The sequence below is a fragment of the Populus euphratica genome, unplaced genomic scaffold (genome assembly GCF_000495115.2).
Source record: "Populus euphratica unplaced genomic scaffold, PopEup_1.0 scaffold44.1, whole genome shotgun sequence".
Lineage (NCBI taxonomy): Eukaryota > Viridiplantae > Streptophyta > Magnoliopsida > Malpighiales > Salicaceae > Populus > Populus euphratica.
Window position 1 is genome coordinate 361,523 of NW_011499865.1, and position 21,612 is coordinate 383,134.

Below are 21,612 nucleotides of genomic sequence, written 5' to 3' on the forward strand. Positions count from 1 at the left end.
AGAATTATTAATGAAAGGAGGTTACATGGAGATCAACGAGATTGAAGGCTCATAAATTCACTCTTAAGGTTTCATAATTATCATCTTATTTAAATTCTTCTGGGATTTGGAGATATTTTTTTTTTTTTTTTAGATTAATGTGGGTGTCCGGGCCAGCTTGCGCGCACCACGACTAATCCCACGGGCCCTGAAGCCACGACTAATCCCACGGGCCCTGAAGTTAACGACCATGTAAGCCTTCAATGGCCATCATATGAGCAACCAAGGACTCGAACATGAGACCACATAGGGAATTTGGAGATTATTAGTACTCTTAAGGTTTCATAATTATCATCTTATCTTAAATTCTTCTGGGATTTGGAGATTATTAGGAAATGCTAATTGTGGTTTCAGCCGTCACTGCAAGTAATGGCTCAAGCCGCCGTTACTTTGATGTCTATCTCCTTGGGCTTTCTCAGGCCACCTTTGTTAGATTTGAGTAGGGGCCTGAACCCAAGACTCCCTCTAGCCGCCACAGCTGGGCTTGCCCTAGGCGACCTCCTCGCTGTCCATACGGGTCTCAGGTCTCTCTGTGCGAAGAAAAATCATCTTGTTTTGTCCCCACGAGGCTTGCCTAGAAGGGACAATCATTCCACTTTTTTCCCCTTCTGGGTTACCACCAAATTGCCACAAATCACGGCAGTGATTTGCACATCAAATAATACCCAAAGTCCACTAATGGATGGGAAACCTATTTGAAAAAGATGAAGTCCTAGTATCTCCTGTGTTCAAATCCATTGTGCCTTCCATGAAGTTGAGATCAATGCCCTACACTTCATCGGCTTAGATCCTTGCCCCGGCTCACCCGTCTTAATCACAACATAAGTGTTAAAAAAATTGATTTAATATACATGCCGAATCATACTAAAATCTAATTTTGCTTTTAAAAAATATAAAACAAAATCTTCTTGCTTTTAAAATAAACAAAATTATTATGATGAATTGAGGGTTTAACTAAGTTAGAGTTAATTACTGTGAGTTCATTATAAACTCGTAATGATTGTACAACTAGGCTTATTTAGGTAAATTTGGCGCTTAACATGTATTCCATAGATAATTGGGATGGGTGCATAACTACAAGTATCTTTATCATTTTAGCTCAATTTTTTCCCTTTTTTTTTTCTTTTTGGGAAAGCCCAAATCTTCTATGGAAGGTTGCTGGACGTTTGATTTTAGCGGAAGATTGGATTTTTATTGGCCAACTTACTATGACATTGGTTACTTGTTGATCTTTACAATGGTGATGGTCCATAGAGGGTGATGGATGCCGGGAGTTGGCAAGAGAAATCTGGGGTGTGAATAATGATTGGTGCCACTGTTTTGGAGACTTCGTAAAGTGAAATGATAGCGCCCGCTGGACCGCTGCTGCTTTGGCTTCATAAAGGGCATGGCCAGCCTGCAATGAGTGACATCAAGGTCACGTTTGTGCGGACAAGACAGCAGAATCCCCACTCTTCTATCAAGAAAGTGGAGCTCATGCTGTCCACATATAAGATCAATCCTATTTCATTTTATGCAGTTTCATTGATTTCTTTTTAAAGAAACCTTCAAAGTTATTATTTTTAAATAAACTAATTGAAAAGAAAAGGCGACATTAGATACAAACTTAGAAGATGTATAGCGACATTAGATACAAACTTAGAAGATGTAATGCCATTAACGTTCAAGAACTTGGGGCGCGTGGGTGAAACCATTAGGAAGGAAGGAGGATGGTCACGGGTTACGTCCGGCTGAGAAGGTAGCTTAGCAGCACTGTGCCATTCAAGCGTGCCTTTTAAGGGCATGGATAAAGAACTCCAAACAGAAGCTGGGTTTTGCAGGAAAGAGAGTTTACTTGTTACAGAAACAAATAAATTGTGGATGATGATAGGTTAATTCAACGGTTAACATCTACCCATCAATCCATCTATCTACATGTTCTTCTTCTCTTCTCTTCAACGAGGGGGGAAAAGGAGGGGCCTTTTGCTTCTTGTAGGGTCATGCAATCTTGAGGTGGAGGCATGGTAGGGTAGTGTGGTTATGACCCTTTAGACCGAACAAACAAAGACAAGAGCGTAATGGGTCCTACCGAAACCCAAATGATGAGAAATGGGGTTGGAGTGGCATGGTTTATAAACCTAGAGAAAAATATTGCCCCGGAATTGCTGGCTTTGCACAAGGGGATGGATTGCATGTGTTCAAGTCATCATATTGCAGTGACTTTGGTAGTAAATCTCATGTGAAAAAATGGAGTTGTTATGGAATTATATATGAAATCGGAATCCATGATAGGGTGCAAATAAACGACGATATCTCTTGTTTTCAAGTGTAATTATAGTTAATTTTTTAAGAATTTTTTGTGTTAAAATATATATTAATGATATTTTTTTATTTTTAAAAAATTATTTTTAATATTAACATATTAAATAATTTTAAAATATAAAGAGAAATATCATCTCGTTGAAAATTGTAGTTATTTTTTTTTTATCTTTTTAAAATTTTCCATAATAAAAAAGAAGGCACTAAAAATTTTGTGCCTCGAAGTCACCTAAGAAGCGCCACCCCTCACACAGACGTGCTGTAGTTAATGCCCGTCTCCTCCACTCCTCCACTCCTCTAATTCGACTTCTTCGACTCCCTTCCCTCCCTCTATCTCCACAACTCCTTTGTTTTCCCTTTATGATGTCCATTTTAGCTCCTTAGCAACTATTCAGGGCGACTAAAGTTGTCCTTTTTTGGTCAAAAATCTGTTACCAAACACACATAGTGGTCTCTGACAATTTACTTTTGCTTATTTGTGTCCTTGTCTGTAGCCTACTACTCCCCGTCCTTTCATACTTTGCTGCTGCTTCCTAAAATTTGAATTTAGGCAAATGGGTTTTGCCTTATAGCCCCCCAGCTTGACAAAAAAGCCAAAAATTTGCATCTTCTAGTGATAATTTCACAATCAGGTTAGTCATCTGAATTTCATACACAAAACCCGGTTTTTTTTCTGTTTGTTTCATGAGAAAATGTTAGGGGCAAGGTTAAAACTGGCCCAGCAACTGTTAAAGTTGCTGTTTTAATTAGTTGAGGGATTTGTAAAGTTCAAAACTTTGATATTCATGGGGTTTCCTGTGAAGTATTCAAAAACTTTCAACTTTCGTTATTCTTAAGGATTGGTTGTCACTTACTTTTCATGTGCTTATATTTAATTATTGATATAATTAGAGTATTGGTGAAGAGTCAGACAAAATGAGCTTTCTTGCAAGTTGTTTATGAGGGAATTCCTCCATTACTGTAATGTTTTTTATTTTTTTTATTTTTGTTCTTTCTTTGTGTAGTTGCAGAAATGTACAACCTGCAACTAGTACTGTCTCCTTATACTGTTGGTTTTAATTATGTTGAAATCTTGTTTGGAATATAGATGCTTTTGGTATCTTTTTAGCTGTGGCTTTTTGTGAAAGAGAGTTCCTGGCTCTCTGTCTCTCCCCCTGTCTCTCTTCTCTGTGATACTTCAGGGAATTTGAATTTTAAATTTTTTTTGGGTATGATCCTTCTCTCACACTGGATCACAATTTTTAGTATTTTATTTGGTTTCTGATTTTGGGTCCTAAACAGAAAGCAGACTTATGATTTAGGGTTTGCTGTTTGTTTCCTGCTCCTGACTTATGTGAGTGCTCACTTCTTAGTTTCTGTCATTGACATTGCTGCAGGGCAATTAAGAAGACTTATCTCCTCCATGGGTACAATGACTGCATCTTCTCTCTCTAGAGAGGCGTCAAACTATGACGAGGTTTCTATGCAGCAGAGCTTGCTCTTCTCTGATAGTCTGAAGGTACTTTAGGATAAATTGGATTTACGAGTCTCTAAGCTAGCGAGTCCATGTATCTTTAAGGCATCTTAGATTTCATTTCCCAGGTTTTACTTTTCCCCATGATTAAGAGGCGGTATGTCAGTGTGTTGCATTTATTTTCAGGTCTAAGTAGCTTCATGTCGTTATTGGTTCCAACATACAGCCAATACACAAGCTTCATCAGTGAAATTTTCAATTTGTAGTCAAGCCTTGTGGGTGATAGTGTACATTCACATGGTCACCATTCTACTATTACAGTTTATATAGTCTGAGTGGTGGCAGAATATTCGTAGCTCACAATAAGACCGCATAAACTGGGGTCTCGCAGTTTGCTCACTTGTTGTGTGCCTGTCAGGATTTGAAGAATCTGAGAAGTCAGCTATACTCAGCAGCGGAGTATTTTGAATTATCATACACAAATGACGACCAAAAACAGATGTGAGTTTCTGCTGCTCTGATTTACCATGGATGATGTTCTCAACTACAGAGGTTAATTTTTCTTTTTATTCTTTCGTCCTTAAAAAATGAAAATCTCCTGTCCATGCAGAGTGGTGGAAACATTGAAAGATTATGCCATCAAAGCTCTTGTGAATACAGTGGACCATTTGGGTTCAGTGACATACAAGGTTAATGATCTCTTCGATGAGAAAGTTGATGAAGTTTCTGGAACAGAGTTTCGCGTGTGTTGCATTGAACAGGTACACATGAAAATGATTTTTGGTAAAATGTTGGTAAGTTTGGATTCTGTTGTGATTGAGATCTTCTAAAGATAATCACTTATGACCTGATCTTAATAATATAAGTTGTTGAGGCACCAATAGGGAATCTACTTTGAAGCTAACAGTCCTGCATTCATGAAAATTATACTTGAGAGGGAGAGAAAAAAATGCCTTCTCAGAAATGAAAAGCCTCAGTGATGAAACAAGGCTAGGCTGGTTGTCTAGAACAGTGTGACTTTGTGCTTAGTTAGACATGATTTAGGATTAGATTGCTCTATGACAAAAAATACGAACAGAAAAAAAAAATGGCATCCATAAAGCTTGATTGCTTTCATGTTTGCAGAATGATGAATAATGTTAAACTGATTGAATCCGAAAATGGAGTCTCACTAGGATTTAGATGCACTTAAGGACTATTTTTTGAATTTCATAATACAAACACACATGTTTGGATTTTAGGTATATGGTTACTTGCCTAAGGTTTTAATTGATAAGGTACCTTTGTCTATGGAGCTTGAGATGGAAAACTATATTTGTAATTGAATTACTTGCAACATATGTTAGGTATAGTAGTTGAGATCCTTTTCTTGCTCCTATGATTCCCCTCTCGTATGATGACAGATTGTGCAATGATGATTGCTCTATAGATAAAACACCAATATTTTTCTAATTATAGTCATCACTGAAGGATGGCAACCATTTCAATTTACTGACTTCTTTTTTATCTCTTTCCTCCAACATGGTATGGTAGAGATTACGGACATGTCAAGAGTACATTGATCATGAGGGCATCTCACAACAGTCACTGGTGATTGACACTCCAAAGTACCATAAGCGGTACATCTTGCCAGGCAATGACCCTTTTCCTTTTTCTCATTCTTTTATTCTCTGCATGTATATACACATCCACAGACTTTTCTTTTGCACCTTTTGTCCTTTATCTGGATTTGGAGATGTAAAGTAATTATCCTCTTTGGTTCATGTTCAGTTGGGGAGACCATGCATGGTGCGATCCGCACTAAATCAAAATACCAAGGGTGCAGCCTAGATGATGAAGATGATTGGCATCAATTTAGGAATGGTAGGGTGCCTTGCTTTTATTATGTATCATTTATTGTGTATTGGTAGCATTGGATCAAAATTTGAATGTTCTGTCATCTGACTGTTACCAAAGCTGTTCGAGCTACAATTAGAGAAGCCCCATCATCAGCACGGGAAACCCCGACATCTTCAGCCAGGGAAACCCCAACATCTTTGGTTAATTCAATGAGGTATGAAATGGTTTTTAAATCTTCAAATTATTGTGATTGTTTAGTTAGAATGTGCTAATGTAAAGTTGCATTCCATGCAGAAAGGGACGTTCCCCGTCACCTTCTCCACGACCTCCTCCACAACGATCTGCAACGTTTTCCTTTACATCTACCATGCCCAAGAAAGATCTAGGTTTGTGTGCATTCTATAGTGTCATACTTTGAAACCTAGTTCATTCTCTTCTAGTTTTTCCATGTGAAGTTTTCAAAATCATGTTAGTTACATTCTAGTGTTGAAGAAAATTTCAAACTCGCAATGCTTCTATACTGGTGCCAATCTTTAACTGATGATGCCTACTCACAAATCAGATAAGCGAAGCATTTCACCGCATCGATTTCCACTCTTGCGTTCTGGTTCTGTGTCAAGTAGGTCAACAACTCCAAATACAAGTAGGCCTACCACTCCAAGCTCTGCCCCTGCCAAAAAACGGGTGTGTATACCATCATAATATTCATTGGAAAAATGTGTAGATTTAAGCATTACTTCCACTTCAAGCTAGAATAATAATTATCACCATCTACCTTGAACACAAAATCATTGAATTTTTGTTCTGTTCTGCAGTACCCTTCCGAGCCTCGAAAATCAGCATCCATGCGTCTCCAGGCTGAAAAGGAAAATACCAAAGACATTGAACAATATCCCAGCAAAAGTAAGCGTCTCCTCAAAGCCTTACTTAGCCGGCGCAAATCAAAGAAAGATGAAATGCTATATACTTACCTGGACGAATATTGACAGTAAAAATGATGAGAGAAAAAAAAAAAAAAAGCCAAAGGAGACAAGGAATGAGCAACGACCATGAACCTGCAGTTTTTCTATTTTTCAATACCCATTTTGTACTCGATGCAGTTGCCCCCCGCCGAGCAGTAGATAATATTGTCAAGTAAAAGTCCTTTCAATTGTAATATTATTATTGTGTACACCATTAGACGATCATCCTACATTTATGGATTTTGTTGAGTTTCACCAAGGTTAATTATCCTTGAAGAAAAGAAAAGGAGGTTGATTATTTATTTTCAAAATTATGTGTTGCTATCTCTAATGAGTTGCATGTAGTTTTTTTATTTGGCTTGGTATCCATGCTGGTCAATGAATTATATATATTTCCTCTCTGTCTCCTCACTTTCTTGGGTTTCTATACCTTGTAATCTTAACAATTTTCTCTGGTTGTCTTTTTGTTGGCATGTGAACCTGGCCATGTCTTTTCGGACGACATTGGCAAAAATTATCACGGTTTATGCATAGCAAAACAGAATAAGCTGGAATTGGAATGCTTACGGTGGGGGTGAATTATGCAATGATGCCTGAAACATGGTTGCAAAAAACATCAAATGACTGCGGTGGGTTGTGTGGAGCCTGTTATTATGTCTCAAATAACCACTTTATCTTTAAATTCTTCTTTAACACAATGCCTTGTGCATATTGAGACAATAGCGTAATAATCCGTCATGATCAAATAACACCTCAAACCAAAACTTGTCAAAATTCTGTAACGGACTAAGATTACAAAACATTCTACAAAACTTTGTGAATACATGTCATGGTGCCATTCCTTTTCCAAATTCTTCAATTGTTTTTGTTGTGAGCGTAAGGACATCCACAAAAGCAGAAAATGATGCTCGGAGAAATCTCGCCTCAACTGCCTCAAAGTGCCTATCATTACATCAAAAAACAGATGATTAGAAGGGCAAATCAAGCTGTAAGGTGTTTGGCAAATTGATACAAGTGAAAGGCATGCAGTACATAGATACTTCACAGATACCAGGTAAACACACCCTTGACTTGAAAAAAGGTAAACAAATAAAGGTAGGAAGAGGAGGATAGCTAATTTACAGATTTTTTTTGTTTTCAAAGAAAGAATAATGGTGTGATTTAATTGCTTAAAAAACATTATGCAGTCAGGCTATTGTTGTGTTTTGCGATAGGCATTAGGGACCAGCTGGAGTGATGGAAGATGTAGGATTAGAGTGGAGGTAGGGTTAGAGCATGCATGAGTATAGCAGATTGGTTCATGATCACACTTGTAAGGGGACAGTTCTTTTATTTGCATCTTCCAAGCAACAAACTGAGCAACTTCCTGCTTCATCAACAGTTTCCACGAGGCAGAAAAATACATAATAAATAAATGCTATAATAAGCGTGTATGATGCAGAAACACATGAATGTTATGCCTGAAGGGCTGAATGAAGTAGTCTAAAAAGCACGATCTTAATAGGGGAAAAAAGAGACTGGATTATCAAATGGCTGTATACAAAGAAACTCTTTTTTTTTTTATTGGCAAGGAAACAAGTATAAGAAAAGGGATGACAGTTTCTCTTGCATGTGATTCAAAGAAAAGATTAAAATCAGTATATTACCATCACAAAATTTTGAAGACATTTCATTCTTGCCATCCTAGAGAATCCATTAGAATTAAACAATAAACAGACAGCAAGCACTAACAAAAGCTAACCATCATCATGGAAACAAGCTTACACTGACAACGTCCCATTAGAGACCGACATCAGCCTTTTCACTTTATCAGGCTGCAACTGCATGGGGTAAAAGAGAAAAATAAGGATCTAACTAAACAACAATCAATGCAGAGATGAAACTATGAGACAGCTTCACCTCCTTATCAACAGCTAATGCTGCATATATTATAGAAGCATTCTCCTCAGACCCAAAATCTACTTCGAAGTCACTGCAGAAGACAATTTATTCCACAATATCAAACAGTGATTTAGAAAGAAATTCTCAAAAGTAAATGAACCAGTCACTACAATTGGTGCCTCTTGAACAGAAGCACTTAATAGAGCATGTCACCAAAACAGTTTCTGTGAATTCATCATATTTCCTTGCAAATAGATTCTTTTCTATGTGAATTCATTCATCAAAATTATAAGCATTGCCTGATATTCTCAGTATTCTAGCACTGATTGCTCACATTCTTTAAACATGTTTAACTAATTAATTCTTGAGTATAAAAAGCTTCACAAACCACAATACAGAATTTGAAATTCTGCATAATAAGCTACTTATGATAATGCAACTTCATTGTCATAAGATAATAGCTAATAACACGTTAGCCTTGCGTTGGTAAAACTTAAATATCTTATTAATTATAGTCAAAAGGCTGCGATTGTTTGCTTATAATTTGTACAAAGATGGAATCTACCTACTTTAAAGTTATAGACCCAACATGTTAAAAATGAAAAAAAATTATTTTTCTTCTACATTCCTTCAATTTCAAAACAAGTTCCTTTCATACAGCTAAATTGATAAAACCAAAATCACAAAAAGGGACAGCAAGCCAAAAAGAAGAAGAAAGAATCAAGACTAATTTCCTCTGCTACTTCACTTCAAGCAACAGCATATTGACCTACTTTCAGCACCAATGGTAAAACTCAAAAACTGATAGCTATAAATCACCAATTTTTAGCTATTTTGATATAATTTATGCGCTATAAATCACAAGTTTTTAGCTATTTTGATATAATTTCCGCACTCTAATTCAATTTTTAAAAAGAAACCCACAAACAAGAAAGAATCACTTCACAAACCATGTCATTCAAAACTATCCATAGAAGACAACACTAGAGATCGAGTCTTTATTACTTAACACGATTAACATCAAATATGAAAAAAACCCAAATCAATCCTCAAGCCAATAAATGGAATAGTAAAAAAATACCATGACTACACATTACGCGCACACGTACACAAGATATTTGCTGATGAAAAGTATGACTTCAGATGTATTGAGATAAAGAAACATAAAAAGAAAAACTCCAAGAAACTATAGACACAGAACAACAATGCAGTGTAACACAAAAGGGGTTTGGTAAATAAAGAGAAAGATAAAGAAAGTACCAGCTGAAATCCCATTGGGCGTCCATAGCAGCAGCAGCAGCCATCAATGTTGCAGTAATGGCTTGGCTTTGACACCCTCTTTTCAGTTTTCACAGCTGAAGCTAACTATAACTTTTTGCCATCATTATGCAACGGTGCCGTTTCATGTCTTAAGAGAGTCAGGTAGGGGACTTGTTTAGTTGTTACATAATACCATGTAGTTTATATTTTTAATGATTTGGATGCAATAATAAAGGACAAGACTGAAATTTTTCAAAACTATAAGAGTGACATTATAAAATTATAAACTATAGAAACAAAAGTGGAACATTGATAAATCAATAAGGACAAAATTGGAAAGTTTTTCTAAGACCCGTTTAGAATTTAAACTCAATTAACATTCTGATTTTTTTTTTATTCCTAGGATTATAAGTGTTTTTAAATAGTTAATTAAGACTAGTTTGTTTTTATTAATAAATTTTAAATTTAGTTCTTATTTGATGATTTTAAGTTGGTTTATATATTATTTAAAACTACATCATATTTTATAAATTTCAAAACCACATCCTCATATTAATATGATATACTTAATGAAATTCAATAACAAATTTAAACACATACTCTAAGAATTAAATCTAAAAAAATCAAGAAAAAAAAACATAATTTTTTAACCATTAAATAATATTATAGTATTGTGGTTTAATATATTTTTTAAAATAACTTTCGTTTAAAAATCTATAATAATAATTTTTTTTATTTTTAATATCAATACATTAAAATTATAAAAATACTAAAAATATATGAATTAATGTTTTTCCCAATGATCACACCCTTAAAAAATAACAAAATTATTCACTCGAGCCTCCCAAAGTGCCGAGAAGTAAAGGACACATAAGTGAGGAAACTTGTGAAGGTTAAATGGTGGAAAGGGCATAAGAGGATATTCCAGCAGAATATTTGATAAGACTGGTCCCTCTGCCTTGTAATTTATTAAATTGTATTTATTACTCTCTCCGTTCTTTCTTTTCTTCTAAGCTCAGCTTCCTAACCAAAAGATACGCTCACTGCTCACAGCAGCCATTTTTATTCCAGGATTCAGCAACAAGTTTCGGCCACCAAGCTCTTTTTCAACAGGTACAACACATAAATCCTCTGATTTGTTTTCGTTTTCTCATGAGATAAGCTTATACCTATGGGCATGCATGGAAGTTTGGTCTACATGTTTGATCATGCACTCACCATAAGTTTTATAGGGTCTTTCTTTTATATCTACGAAGAAATACTAGCTGGAGTTCGTTCTCTGTAAAATTAATACATGCTTTTGGTGAGAAACTTATTGATGATTAAGAAGAGTCTTAAGTGCATACGACGATCAAATGGTCTGAATCCAAATCTTGTTTGCGGCTGTTCCCTTTTCTTGAATCACTAGTAGCACTGTTATTCAACTCGGTCATGTCGAAAGCGTCTCCAGCGGATTTCACAAAAATAGGGAGAGGTTGACTAGGTGTTAAAGCACCACGACACCTTAGAAAAACCAGTCAAGAACTGTATTTTTATAAAGTTTTTTTTTTTTTTACTTTTAGATTTTTATTTTGGTTCATCTAGGGATCCGAGAATTGTACCGAGTCAATCACTTGTAAATAATAGTTGCCTGACATAATTTGCTTGCGTTCGATTTTTTAATTATCCGGTGGTGATAACTAGTAGTTAGGCATGCTTTAGCAGCTAGTGTGGGCGGGAAATTTGTCTACAAAATTAGTCGTGAGTTCACTGTCTAATGATCCTGAGAAAAAAATTGTTAATTGAGGTCTTTTTCTCTGTATAATTGGATGTTTGTCTCGATCGGTTTGCGTTTGCCTTAGTCTTACTTGTGTTAAGAACGGAGTAGTCACTCCATGTCTAATTTTATCATTTTTCTAGTGCAATATCATGATGCTAAATGTAGAATTTAGAAGGTCGATACCTGTCGAAAAGACTTGCCATGGCCATTGCAGAATACATGACCAACTAGGCCAGCCTTTTCTTCTAGTTATATTGTTGTGCTTGTGATATAATAATATACTCAAGAAATAATCTGTTCGCAACATAAACACACAGGGGAAATGATGGCAAGTTTTTTTCTCAGAAGGGTAAGCAGTAAAAATGATTTGCTGCTGGTATACAAAGCCAAAATGGGTCACTTGTTGTGACTTCTCCATTGAGGTCTTTGCTCCCCTCAAAACCAATTTATTAATAACGTCGTTACTTGTAAACAAAATCCAAGGGCTTGAGTTATGCCTTGATGGTGGTTTCAGGTTTCTTTATACAGCCTCCTGAATCATGATGTTAATTTATGTCATAACAAGGTCTGCTTGGCCTTGTTGCTCTTTATTTTGAATGTATAGTTCCCCAGTTATGGTCACATAGAGCCACGCCACAAGGGTCACAAGTCAATAAACCCTGCAAAATGAACAGAAATGAAATGTTTCAAGTTTTTCCCCTTTGCAGAAGAATGCCTTGATCAGAGAGCGAGAAACCTTATGAAATTACCCGTAAAAATGGTGGATTTGATTGACTATTAGCTTATGTGAGGGAAGATCCAACTCTGGCTGGATGCCGTCTTCTTATGGCCCTTTGTATATACTCAAACATGAACACAAAGAGACCGAAGACATATGATATGCTTAGATGCAGCTTTTCGATGACACAAACTGTTGAGCAGATGTCGTCAGTTTTACCCTCTACACCTGTTTTACCTAATAACGATCCTTTCTCTGACCACCCTGGACAAGAAGGGGAAAAAAGCAGCCAGAAAATATTAGTTCATGACTTTAAAAAAGAATGGCAGTGCATGGTATTTGCATATATAGACCCAATCATCCTTTCTTCCACCAGATTTTAGTCGCTAGAGGCGTCCATTTAGGAAAGTTTCTTGATGCACATTCTCTATTTTGAACTACTTTAATGAAAAACATGCTCAAATTTTCGTTGCCAAAGAGATGGGCATTCCTTTTAGGAGAGAAGTTAGGACGGTGCAGGCCAGGAATCCATGGACTTTGAAATAACATGTCCTTCGGACTATCTCCCTTTGCTTTCCTCATTCACAGAAAAGAAAAGGTGAAACATAGACTACAGCATGCTCATGGTGGCAATCCCAACCATTGCTAACACCCAACAGAAACCCTTACTGAATGTGGATACTTACGAGAGTTTTCCTTGGGAAAATTAGTCCAAACATGTGGGTCCATCTTTTTATCCGAAGCACTGATCAGGTCACAAAGAGCTTGATTGACCTGAAATAAAAAAATAAAAAAACAATACTTGGATTTTTATGCGTAGTGAAACATAATTAAATAAACCGCAGAATGCAATTTCTGTGATGCACTTCTGCCGGTGGTGAAATATTTCGTAGTTTTGTTAGTTCATACAAAAAGTTGTTAAGCATTTTCATGATTGATTCATGGACTTGCCACATCCTTCTACACAGCAACATATGCATCTACTATTGTTCTTAATCAAGTGCAATGTTATAATATTTCCAGTTTCACCATGGAGAAAAAAAATATTTCTCGATCCATGTTCATATATGCATTCATTACCCTAAAATAACAATAATTCATTATTGCAGAACAAACACCATTCCATAATGCAACGGTGCTGTCATGCCATGTTTCTATATAAGATAGCAGGAATACCTCTTCGGTCCTCTCATGGCTCACTAGATGCCCACCGTGGAGATCAACCAGTCTAGCAAAAGGCTGCAACTTCTTTGCAAGCCTCCTCGCATAATATATTTGAGCAATGATATCATGCCTAGCCATTCCAAGCACCTCAAATCAGTCATAAGCAGGTAAAAGTACTCAAGGATGTAGTCATTATGGTATATCGTTACTACATGTGACAAAAAATATTCATCTTTTTTTCTGATACGTAAATAGTAAGAATCTACTACCGTATGCACCTAGGGCTGCCACCCATTAATAAAAACAAGAGAATCTAACAACAAAGACCATTGACGGCAGACTGGCTATGTACAAAATAAGCAGTCTATAAAGCTCCAGAACTCATTGGCAAAACACTGTCAAGTATGCTGCTAGAGTATAGTTTTGACTTTTGATATTTAAAGAGTTGAGATATGCGTTCTGAAATGTGATGACATGAAACATTGAAAATGATTCATTGCCTTGTTAAATACAATGTTTTTGCATCTGCAAATTGTCTTATAAATAATTTAATATCAGAAAAAAACTAATCAGAGCCTGAAACTCGTTATCTGTCAATGGTTCTTTGATTTTTGACTGCTCTCAACTCATCAATCAATAATGTCATTTCTACATTTTGGGGAGGTTTTTTTATGTACTGAATGCTCAGATGCTTGACAGCATATAGAAAACATGATTTTGACCAAGTATTTTCTGCATGATAGACCCACTCACTTGCATTGCATCCTTGCGCATTTTGGCTTCTTTTATACTACTAGACCAAGACAGATTTCTAACTTTATGAATCATATTATCCTCCACTCAAGTAACTGATAAAATGAAAAGCTGTTTAATTCATCTCAATGAAACCACATGAAAACATAATTTTGTAAGAGCTCGCTGTCACTCGTGTGCTTCAGTGCACCATTTCACACAATCTTTCTTCAACATGTTCTTTTATAATGAGTTAGTGGCTTTGTATATTTCATTCGCCTGCATAGTAAAAATTTAAAATACAATGTATAGGTAAAAGGAATAATATTAGATTAATGATTTGGCAGAAATCATGTATTCCACGGAAATAAGATAGAGAACACTATTACCTGCCATGTATGACTGATACAAGAAATCCAGCAGATCTGATTAATTCAATTTCTGTTCGTGTCATCTTATGCGTCCAGCAAGCATTGACTTGACCATCAAAACCATAACTAGACTGCATTCCAGTTGATGATATACCTTTGACGTATTCCTGCAACATGTTTTTTTATTTTTAAGGTCCAGCGAGAGACATACTTGTGCAATAAATGGAAGGTCAATACAAGTTGCACAGTCAGTCACAGTCACATTCAGAGTCACAAGCAAATTAACTAGGGTCTCAGAGAAATTTTTTTGAGACCTGAGGCTAGTCCTAGTCGCATTCCGAGGAGAAACTTCACTGCAATCATAACTCGCTAAAAGCTGGGAAACATGCATGTATCTGATAGTCACATCTATGGATGTCAATGTGTACTTTTAGGTCACCTTCCTGATAAAATGCTAGATATGAGCTTAATTCAGCAATATTTATGCAAACCAAAGTATGCTGAGTTTGCAGCCGTTGCTTACATGGTTGATATTATCTGAAATTTCTTAGTTGTTTTGTTCTATGGTCTTCTATGGTGTTAGTATGCACCCATCAATATACTATAAGAAAACCAGACACTCCAAAGAAGCAAAGCCTTAGCAACTTCTTACTGTAAATACAAGGAAAGAAAGAACATATATTAAGGTTTAAGATTATCACGTTTTTCATACCTGATACAGAATTGCTCTTCTTGTGCTAGACCCAACGTGCTCATCAAGATATTCCTGCAGATCAGAAACAAACATCATGTGAATTCCAGCAGTCACAAAACTGACTCGAGACACTATCAGAGAGTAAACATGCCAAGTTTGTCTTTGCACATTCCATTTGATCTTTTTAAAGACGCTTTTCTTTCCATTTTCCAACGTAGCAATAAGCCTCTTGACAGAATTTCTGCAGGGCTACCCAAATTCCTGGTCTGCTGCTCGTCATTTACCTTTGTGTAGTGGGTGTCTAAGTCAACTGCAGCCCTTTGCTCAGGAGTTTTTGCCTTCAAGAAACGGATAGCGACAGATATTGTTCGACTGTCAAGCTGCAAGATACAAAAAATTCATCATTTTTTAATCATATGACTCGAATTTTGAAATAGAAAAGACAATATCCTCTGGTTCTCGGAAAAGAAAAGTGCACTTTATGGCTGGTGACAACCAAATAGCTTTAAATGCGGGTGAGAGCTTACAAAACAAATGGATGTGAATTGAATTCTGATAAGGGAGATTCCCAGTGCACATCAGCACGAGAAACTACTGAGACTGCTATATTTTCTTCACCCCTCTTTGGCAATCTCCATCAATGGTGAAAACAAGAACACGCAAATCAATTATAGAACCAGAGAGGATCTAGTTCTCTTTGTGCCCTCACAATGATGTAATATTAACCTTATATATTGATCATTAGCAGCTCAAAGGCTTATCAAGTGTTATCAAAAGAAGATCCAACACGAACAAAGAGCGTTACAAATCGTTATTAAGATATTGTTTGTTTGTGTGTATGAAGCTACATTTGAATGTGTTTCAGTTTTAAAAATACATTTAGCTTGAAAAAACATCAAATTAATATTTTTCTTAATACTTTTCTATTGTTTTGATATACCAATATTAAAACATTAAAAAAATTATTTTCCCAAAAAGGCCAAAGGCTCGGTAGCACAAAAGATAATCTTCAAACTAGGTTAGGTCGGGAAAGAGAAGTTTACACAGGGCCAAAAAGCTGTAGCTGGGAACTTAATCAGTTGATTTTTGTTAGCAGCTAATGCTGTATCAATCTTAAACACTACGATGTTTATGTTAAATAGATCAGATGATTGGAGGACCAAATCCACAAATCACCTCCAAAACAAGGTCGGTTTTTTTTTTTTTTTCACACCTATAGAATAGGCCGTTCTGGTGCCAAGTTGCAGGCCAAGCATTGTGACAGTTGATGTGATTAATGCACAGAAGCGTTTATTAACTAGCCAGTTGATCCATAGTCAAGCAATAATTTAAAAAGTGGCCATGTCCGACCCCACTAATATCCAATCAGTGTTTTCATGGTGAAGATGAAATACGCATCTTATCAAGCAAACTCTGGAAAATACACATCTTATCACCTATTACTGAAGTAGATTCACATGTGAATTGAGTGAATTTGAGGGAACTAAGTTAGTGTTGAAGAGCTCGTAGAAACATGAAGACAGCACAGCTGAGCAGCGACATAAAGATATACAATACCTTCGGTAAACATTCGAAACCTCCACCAGTCACATTAAGTAATGCCAAAGATAGAACTCTGTCCGGCACCATTGCTGCTAACTTGCAAGCTATCATAGCACCTGTTTCAACAGTGACATAAACCAAACTCAGAATCAGTTGTTGCGAGCAGTTGATTTCAGTTTAAAATGACAATAACAAAAATGGGAAACTCAGAATCACTGACTCACCCATTGAATGGCCAAATATATGAGCTTTTCTCCAATCCAAATGATCCATCAAAGCAATTGCATCGTTTGCCATTATTTTTGTTCTGCACTCAGCAATTAAAAATAAAAAACCAATGGATCCCACACGCCTTTTGCTTAAACAATCAACTGCTCTTTTATCAACAACCAATTATATTGCCAAGCAACACCAACTCATGAAGCTTCAACATCGATAGGTTAAAATTTCCTATGCTTTCTCTGATTCTACACAACTATTAAACGATAAAATTCAATTTCTTTCCTATTTTTCTCATAACCAAACGAAATAAAAAAAAAATTAATCTCAAAAGAAAGTTGTAAAGCAAATGGAGCTTCAACATCCACCTTCAAGAAAGCAAAACACAAGAAACACAAAACCCAGATCAGAAAACATACCAAAACTACAAAAAGAAATTGTAAGACAGATCCATGCATCAAAATTCAAAAGACCCACAATAAAAGAATCAAACTTGAACCAACCCACATAAAATATTCAATGAAATTAGTCTGCGACAACTCACGTATATTCAGATTTCTTGGTGGGCACAGAACTCCTTCCCATACCACGATTATCAAAGGCACAAACTTGAATACCATTGCCACCATACGCACAACCCCCATTATCACTTGAGTTCGGATCAACGGCCTTCATTCTATCGTCGTCGTAGTCGTCATTGGACTTCTCTGTCCCTGTAAGTCCCTTTATTTGTGGACCCCATGAATCATGTGTCCCAGCCAATCCTGCTCCCATCAAGCAATCCACAATTCATCCATAAAAGAAACCCAATTCAAAGCTGAAAAAGAAAGATTATTTTTTTTATGATTGTTATTACCTATAATGAGAAGAACTTTTGTGGGGCCATGACCATAAGTTTTGTAAAAGATTTTGATGCCTTTGTTGCTGCTGCTGCTGCTGCTAGCAGCATCAACTGCATCATCTAAACTGGTCTGGTGTTTAGCTACCTCACAAAAAGGCATGGTGTTTGCTTCGTATACAAACACAAACTGTACAATATAGCACAAATGGAAGACAGAAAGGAGTTTGGACAAGAACTTGCAAGGTTCCAGAAAGAGAGGAGAAAACAGAGAAGAAGATGATTCGGTGATGCTGGGGTTTATTTCCTCGGGATTTAATTATCACTTAGTCCCTATATGTTTGGAGATGTCGTTTTCTAGTCCCTGTAAATCTTCATACATAATTCAGTCCCTTAATCACTTTGTTTCTATTTCTCAGCCATTACTTTTTCAACCAGGGGTTAAACTAACAACTTGACATAATAACTAAAGTAATATTTGACCATTTTCTAAAAAAAAATAAAATAAATAAACATATTGAAGATAGAATAAACATATTTCATTTACTATAAAATTGTCCCAAGACAAATTTATTTTATATTTCCATCCCCTCTCCATTCACCAATTATATATATATATATATTATCTTTAAACACTAATCAAATATAAACTAGCAATTTATTTAAAAAAAAAACAATTTATCTAAAAGAAAAGGGCTCTTGTTTTCAGCTTTTGGAAGTCAAAAGCTGTAAAATGAGGTTCTTAAAGTTAAAAGTCCTATTTAGTTAACTTTTACAGTTATGATCTGGAAAAACATGTTTACAAAAGCTATAAATTGCAATCTTTTCTCAAAATCAAATTTCATCACAATTTAAGGTAAAAATAGATTTAAATAAAAAAATTAAATAACTTCTAAAATTATATCCAACAGCACGTAAAAACGAAATGAAATGTGAAGCTTTTGAACTACGTTGACTAAGCAATCAGTTGTTTTGAAATACAAGGACTAATATATAATTTACTCTTGATTGGGGATGAAGATGACAAGTTTGGTGGGGGCGGCAGATAAGAACAGGACGCCTTTTTAGCCGCATAGATGGAAGGCTGTTTCCGTTCCTACAAAGTCAAAGTGTTTAATTTGGGTTATGGGGCAACGTGGGAAAATTATGAAGATTCCAAGTAGCGACGCCTAGTGTGTGCGCTCACGGTGGTCGGTCCTTTTAGAGTGAGGTGCACCTAATCTCAAATTTTTCATTTTATTTTATTTTTAAAAAAATGATATTATTTTTATTTTGATATTTTAATTTAAATGAGGAGTTAGAAAAACTGACTTGAATAAATTTTAATTTAAAAAATATATATCTCTTAAAATAATATTATTTTGACCAAAATATTTTACTTTCATAAAAAAAATTAATATTAGATTTTAATTGAGTCAATTTAAATAATTATATATTTTATATATATATTTTTTTTAATATGGACTAACATACGGCATTGGTTAGTTGAGTTTTAGATATAACAAATTAAAGTTATATAATTTATAATTGTGAGTGAAATTATGAAAAACAACTTTTTATATCCATGTTAATTTCAATCTAGTCTAATAAATTGATTAGGAAAATTCAAAGAATCAAATTCTAATATGAATTAGGTTTTAAGTTAAATAAAAAATATTAGGTTTATAAACTTGGTTAATCTAGCAAAGTTTTAATTACTGATGTGGTCAGAACTAACCAAATCAATATTAATAATTTTTTAAAAAAAATAAAATTTTATTATTTTAATTAAAATGATTTACATAGAAGAACCCATTATGATATAATTGAATGTCTTGAATGAACACACACATATATATGTTTTTGTAGCAGCCTGCTAAGTCATTTAAAAAAAAACACTGGACAATTAACAGCTTCATGATCAGTCAACCAATATGCAGACTACGTTGCTTTTAATCAAAGATTAGTTTTAGATAATTTGTCTGGCATTTAATAGCGAAAGCTGACTTATCTTCCTATTCATAAGAAAAAAAAAATTGTCTTACTATTTAAATTTGGATTTTTTTCTTTTTTTTTTCTTCTAGTTTGTTGAGTTTTTCTTATACTTTGAATAAGTCTTCAACACACCACACAACTACCCTGTGTGATATCATAAAAAACAAAAATAAAAATAAAAAATTGACAAAAACTATAATGAAACAATAAATTTGTATATGAAAAAAATCACTAGAAAATTAAAAATAGAAGGACAACAATGCCTCCAAAATCAATTATCTTCCCTATCACAGGATACCAAAGCTCTAATTTTTTTTTACTTCTTTGCGTCCCTAAATTGGGTCGGGTATCACTGCTTCTTCAGTGGTTCATCTTGTTATTCAGGTCTTCTAAATGGGTTTTTAGGGCTTGCAGAAAGATGGAAGACAAGTTGAGCGATTTCCCAGACAACATGATTCACAAAATCTGTCTATGTGCATATCAATTTAGTCTTTGTACCCTTTTCTTTGCTTTTCTTAAGTTCATCTTGTCTGAAAATTTGTGAAGTACAAACTGAAAATTTAGTTATGCATCATCTTTCATTTAGGAAGAGTCCTTTGTCTCTGTTTGTTGTGTGCGTGTGTTTATCTCTTTCAGTTGAGCATGTATATGCACGCCTGTATATGAGCTCTGCTCTTCAATATACCTTAATTTTTGTTCAAATTGCAATATTGTCTTGTCAGATTTTATTTTCTTTAGAGATATTTAGATTATATATATTGGTTTTACAAATATTGTTAGTGAATTTCAATACCCGTTTTGTCTGTGCTTGTTGATCAGCTGTAAAATTAATGCTGGGTAGGTGACCAAGTCCTGGCATCGATCCCAGCCCATTTAGGGTTCATGACAGGAGTTGGCATCGGCCTATGCTGTCAAAATATTTTAAACCCTAACCCTAAATATTGAAACGACTTCCGTGAATGTTGACTTCCTTTTTCATTCGGGGGACTTAAATCATGTTTGCTTTCATGTCTTTGCTACCATTTTCTTTGCTTTTATGTTATCCAATTCATATTGTCTTGACAATATTGTGAACTACCGAGTGAAGATTTTGTTGTCTAATGCATCACCTCTCATCTTCTCGCAGGTTCAAACCTGATGACTGGCATCTTCCCGCAGGTTCAAACCTGATGACTCCAGCTGCATATCTTCTAGGAGTATATTTTGGCAGTGGTGGATAAATTCATATTAGCCTTCCATATTGCTAGCCATTTTTGTTCCAGCAAAGGAATCCATACACAGTTAATTTTCAGTCCTGGCTTCGCCAGCAGCGCGGCTTCATCTTCATAACAACACTTCCTGAAAGAATGAAAAGAAATGCATGATAAGTTGTGGACAACTGCTTGAGAAAGAAAATGTTAACTATCCAGTCTCCATTCCACGATTTTTAACCACATTGTGAACTTGTTTCTCTTAATCTCTCTCTTTTTTCTTCAGTCTTGCTAGGGGACATCTGTGGTGTCTCTTCTCCATGGATGTGTAGTCTATTTTCTTTCCAGGGCTCTCACTCTGATGGAAAAGAAAAAAGTTGCTGCTGAAGCAGCAATAAGAAAACAAATTTAGAGCTGTAATTAAATAGAAATTTCTTTTTATCAGAATGAAACATATATATGAAAACAATTGAATGGTGATTCATTTGTCCAAAAAGAGATTTTTGACTAGAGGAGGAGCCTATTACACAATATTGGGGTCCATAGCCAACAACCAGAGAGTAAAGGTTCTTCAATTTTCCACTCTCAAGTTATTGAAACACAGGCTTATTTAGTGTCTGCAAAACTAAATCAGCTAGCCAGGCTTCCTCCATTTTGTCAATGTCACGCCCCAAAACGT

The 21,612-nt window shown here is 35.4% G+C and overlaps 3 protein-coding genes across 3 annotated transcripts; 1 reads left to right on the plus strand and 2 right to left on the minus strand.

The window, feature by feature from the left end:
* The first annotated feature begins 2,481 nt into the window (after nucleotides 1-2,481).
* ABIL2 (ABL interactor-like protein 2) lies at nucleotides 2,482-6,902 on the plus strand. Its single transcript, XM_011026550.1, has 10 exons — nucleotides 2,482-2,969; nucleotides 3,714-3,835; nucleotides 4,209-4,291; nucleotides 4,401-4,551; nucleotides 5,324-5,423; nucleotides 5,561-5,653; nucleotides 5,747-5,843; nucleotides 5,924-6,015; nucleotides 6,192-6,313; nucleotides 6,445-6,902. Exons 2-10 carry the CDS (start codon nucleotides 3,740-3,742, stop codon nucleotides 6,613-6,615), a joined length of 1,005 nt encoding a protein of 334 aa, XP_011024852.1. The 5' UTR covers nucleotides 2,482-2,969; nucleotides 3,714-3,739; the 3' UTR covers nucleotides 6,616-6,902.
* A 345-nt stretch (nucleotides 6,903-7,247) lies between these two features.
* LOC105125891 (uncharacterized) lies at nucleotides 7,248-9,860 on the minus strand. Its single transcript, XM_011026551.1, has 4 exons — nucleotides 9,733-9,860; nucleotides 8,491-8,563; nucleotides 8,356-8,411; nucleotides 7,248-7,533 (listed from the first exon to the last, which is right to left on the minus strand). Exons 1-4 carry the CDS (start codon nucleotides 9,774-9,776, stop codon nucleotides 7,419-7,421), a joined length of 288 nt encoding a protein of 95 aa, XP_011024853.1. The 5' UTR covers nucleotides 9,777-9,860; the 3' UTR covers nucleotides 7,248-7,418.
* A 1,891-nt stretch (nucleotides 9,861-11,751) lies between these two features.
* On the minus strand, nucleotides 11,752-18,054 carry LOC105125892 (uncharacterized). Its single transcript, XM_011026552.1, has 11 exons — nucleotides 17,788-18,054; nucleotides 17,476-17,695; nucleotides 16,937-17,019; nucleotides 16,728-16,828; nucleotides 15,455-15,550; nucleotides 15,189-15,242; nucleotides 14,495-14,643; nucleotides 13,386-13,503; nucleotides 12,896-12,983; nucleotides 12,241-12,473; nucleotides 11,752-12,150 (listed from the first exon to the last, which is right to left on the minus strand). The coding sequence occupies exons 1-10, from the start codon at nucleotides 17,930-17,932 to the stop codon at nucleotides 12,274-12,276; spliced, it is 1,254 nt and encodes a 417-aa protein (XP_011024854.1). The 5' UTR covers nucleotides 17,933-18,054; the 3' UTR covers nucleotides 11,752-12,150; nucleotides 12,241-12,273.
* Between the last annotated feature and the right edge of the window lie 3,558 nt (nucleotides 18,055-21,612).

Excerpts from the sequence above, each read along its gene's own strand:
- LOC105125892 (XM_011026552.1), bottom strand. The coding sequence starts at position 17,932 with ATGCCTTTTTGTGAGGTAGCTAAACACCAGACCAGTTTAGATGATGCA. Across the intron at positions 17,696-17,787 it reads AAAAGTTCTTCTCATTATAG|GATTGGCTGGGACACATGAT; the intron begins GTAATAACAATC and ends TGATGGGAGCAG. Across the intron at positions 15,551-16,727 it reads GTTTCGAATGTTTACCGAAG|CTTGACAGTCGAACAATATC; the intron begins GTATTGTATATC and ends TGTATCTTGCAG.
- LOC105125891 (XM_011026551.1), bottom strand. The coding sequence starts at position 9,776 with ATGGCTGCTGCTGCTGCTATGGACGCCCAATGGGATTTCAGCTG. Across the intron at positions 8,412-8,490 it reads CATTAGCTGTTGATAAGGAG|TTGCAGCCTGATAAAGTGAA; the intron begins GTGAAGCTGTCT and ends TACCCCATGCAG. Across the intron at positions 7,534-8,355 it reads TCTAATGGGACGTTGTCAGT|GCACTTTGAGGCAGTTGAGG; the intron begins GTAAGCTTGTTT and ends ATGTAATGATAG.
- ABIL2 (XM_011026550.1), top strand. The coding sequence starts at position 3,740 with ATGGGTACAATGACTGCATCTTCTCTCTCTAGAGAGGCGTCAAACTAT. Across the intron at positions 4,292-4,400 it reads AATGACGACCAAAAACAGAT|AGTGGTGGAAACATTGAAAG; the intron begins GTGAGTTTCTGC and ends CTGTCCATGCAG. Across the intron at positions 6,314-6,444 it reads CTGCCCCTGCCAAAAAACGG|TACCCTTCCGAGCCTCGAAA; the intron begins GTGTGTATACCA and ends TCTGTTCTGCAG.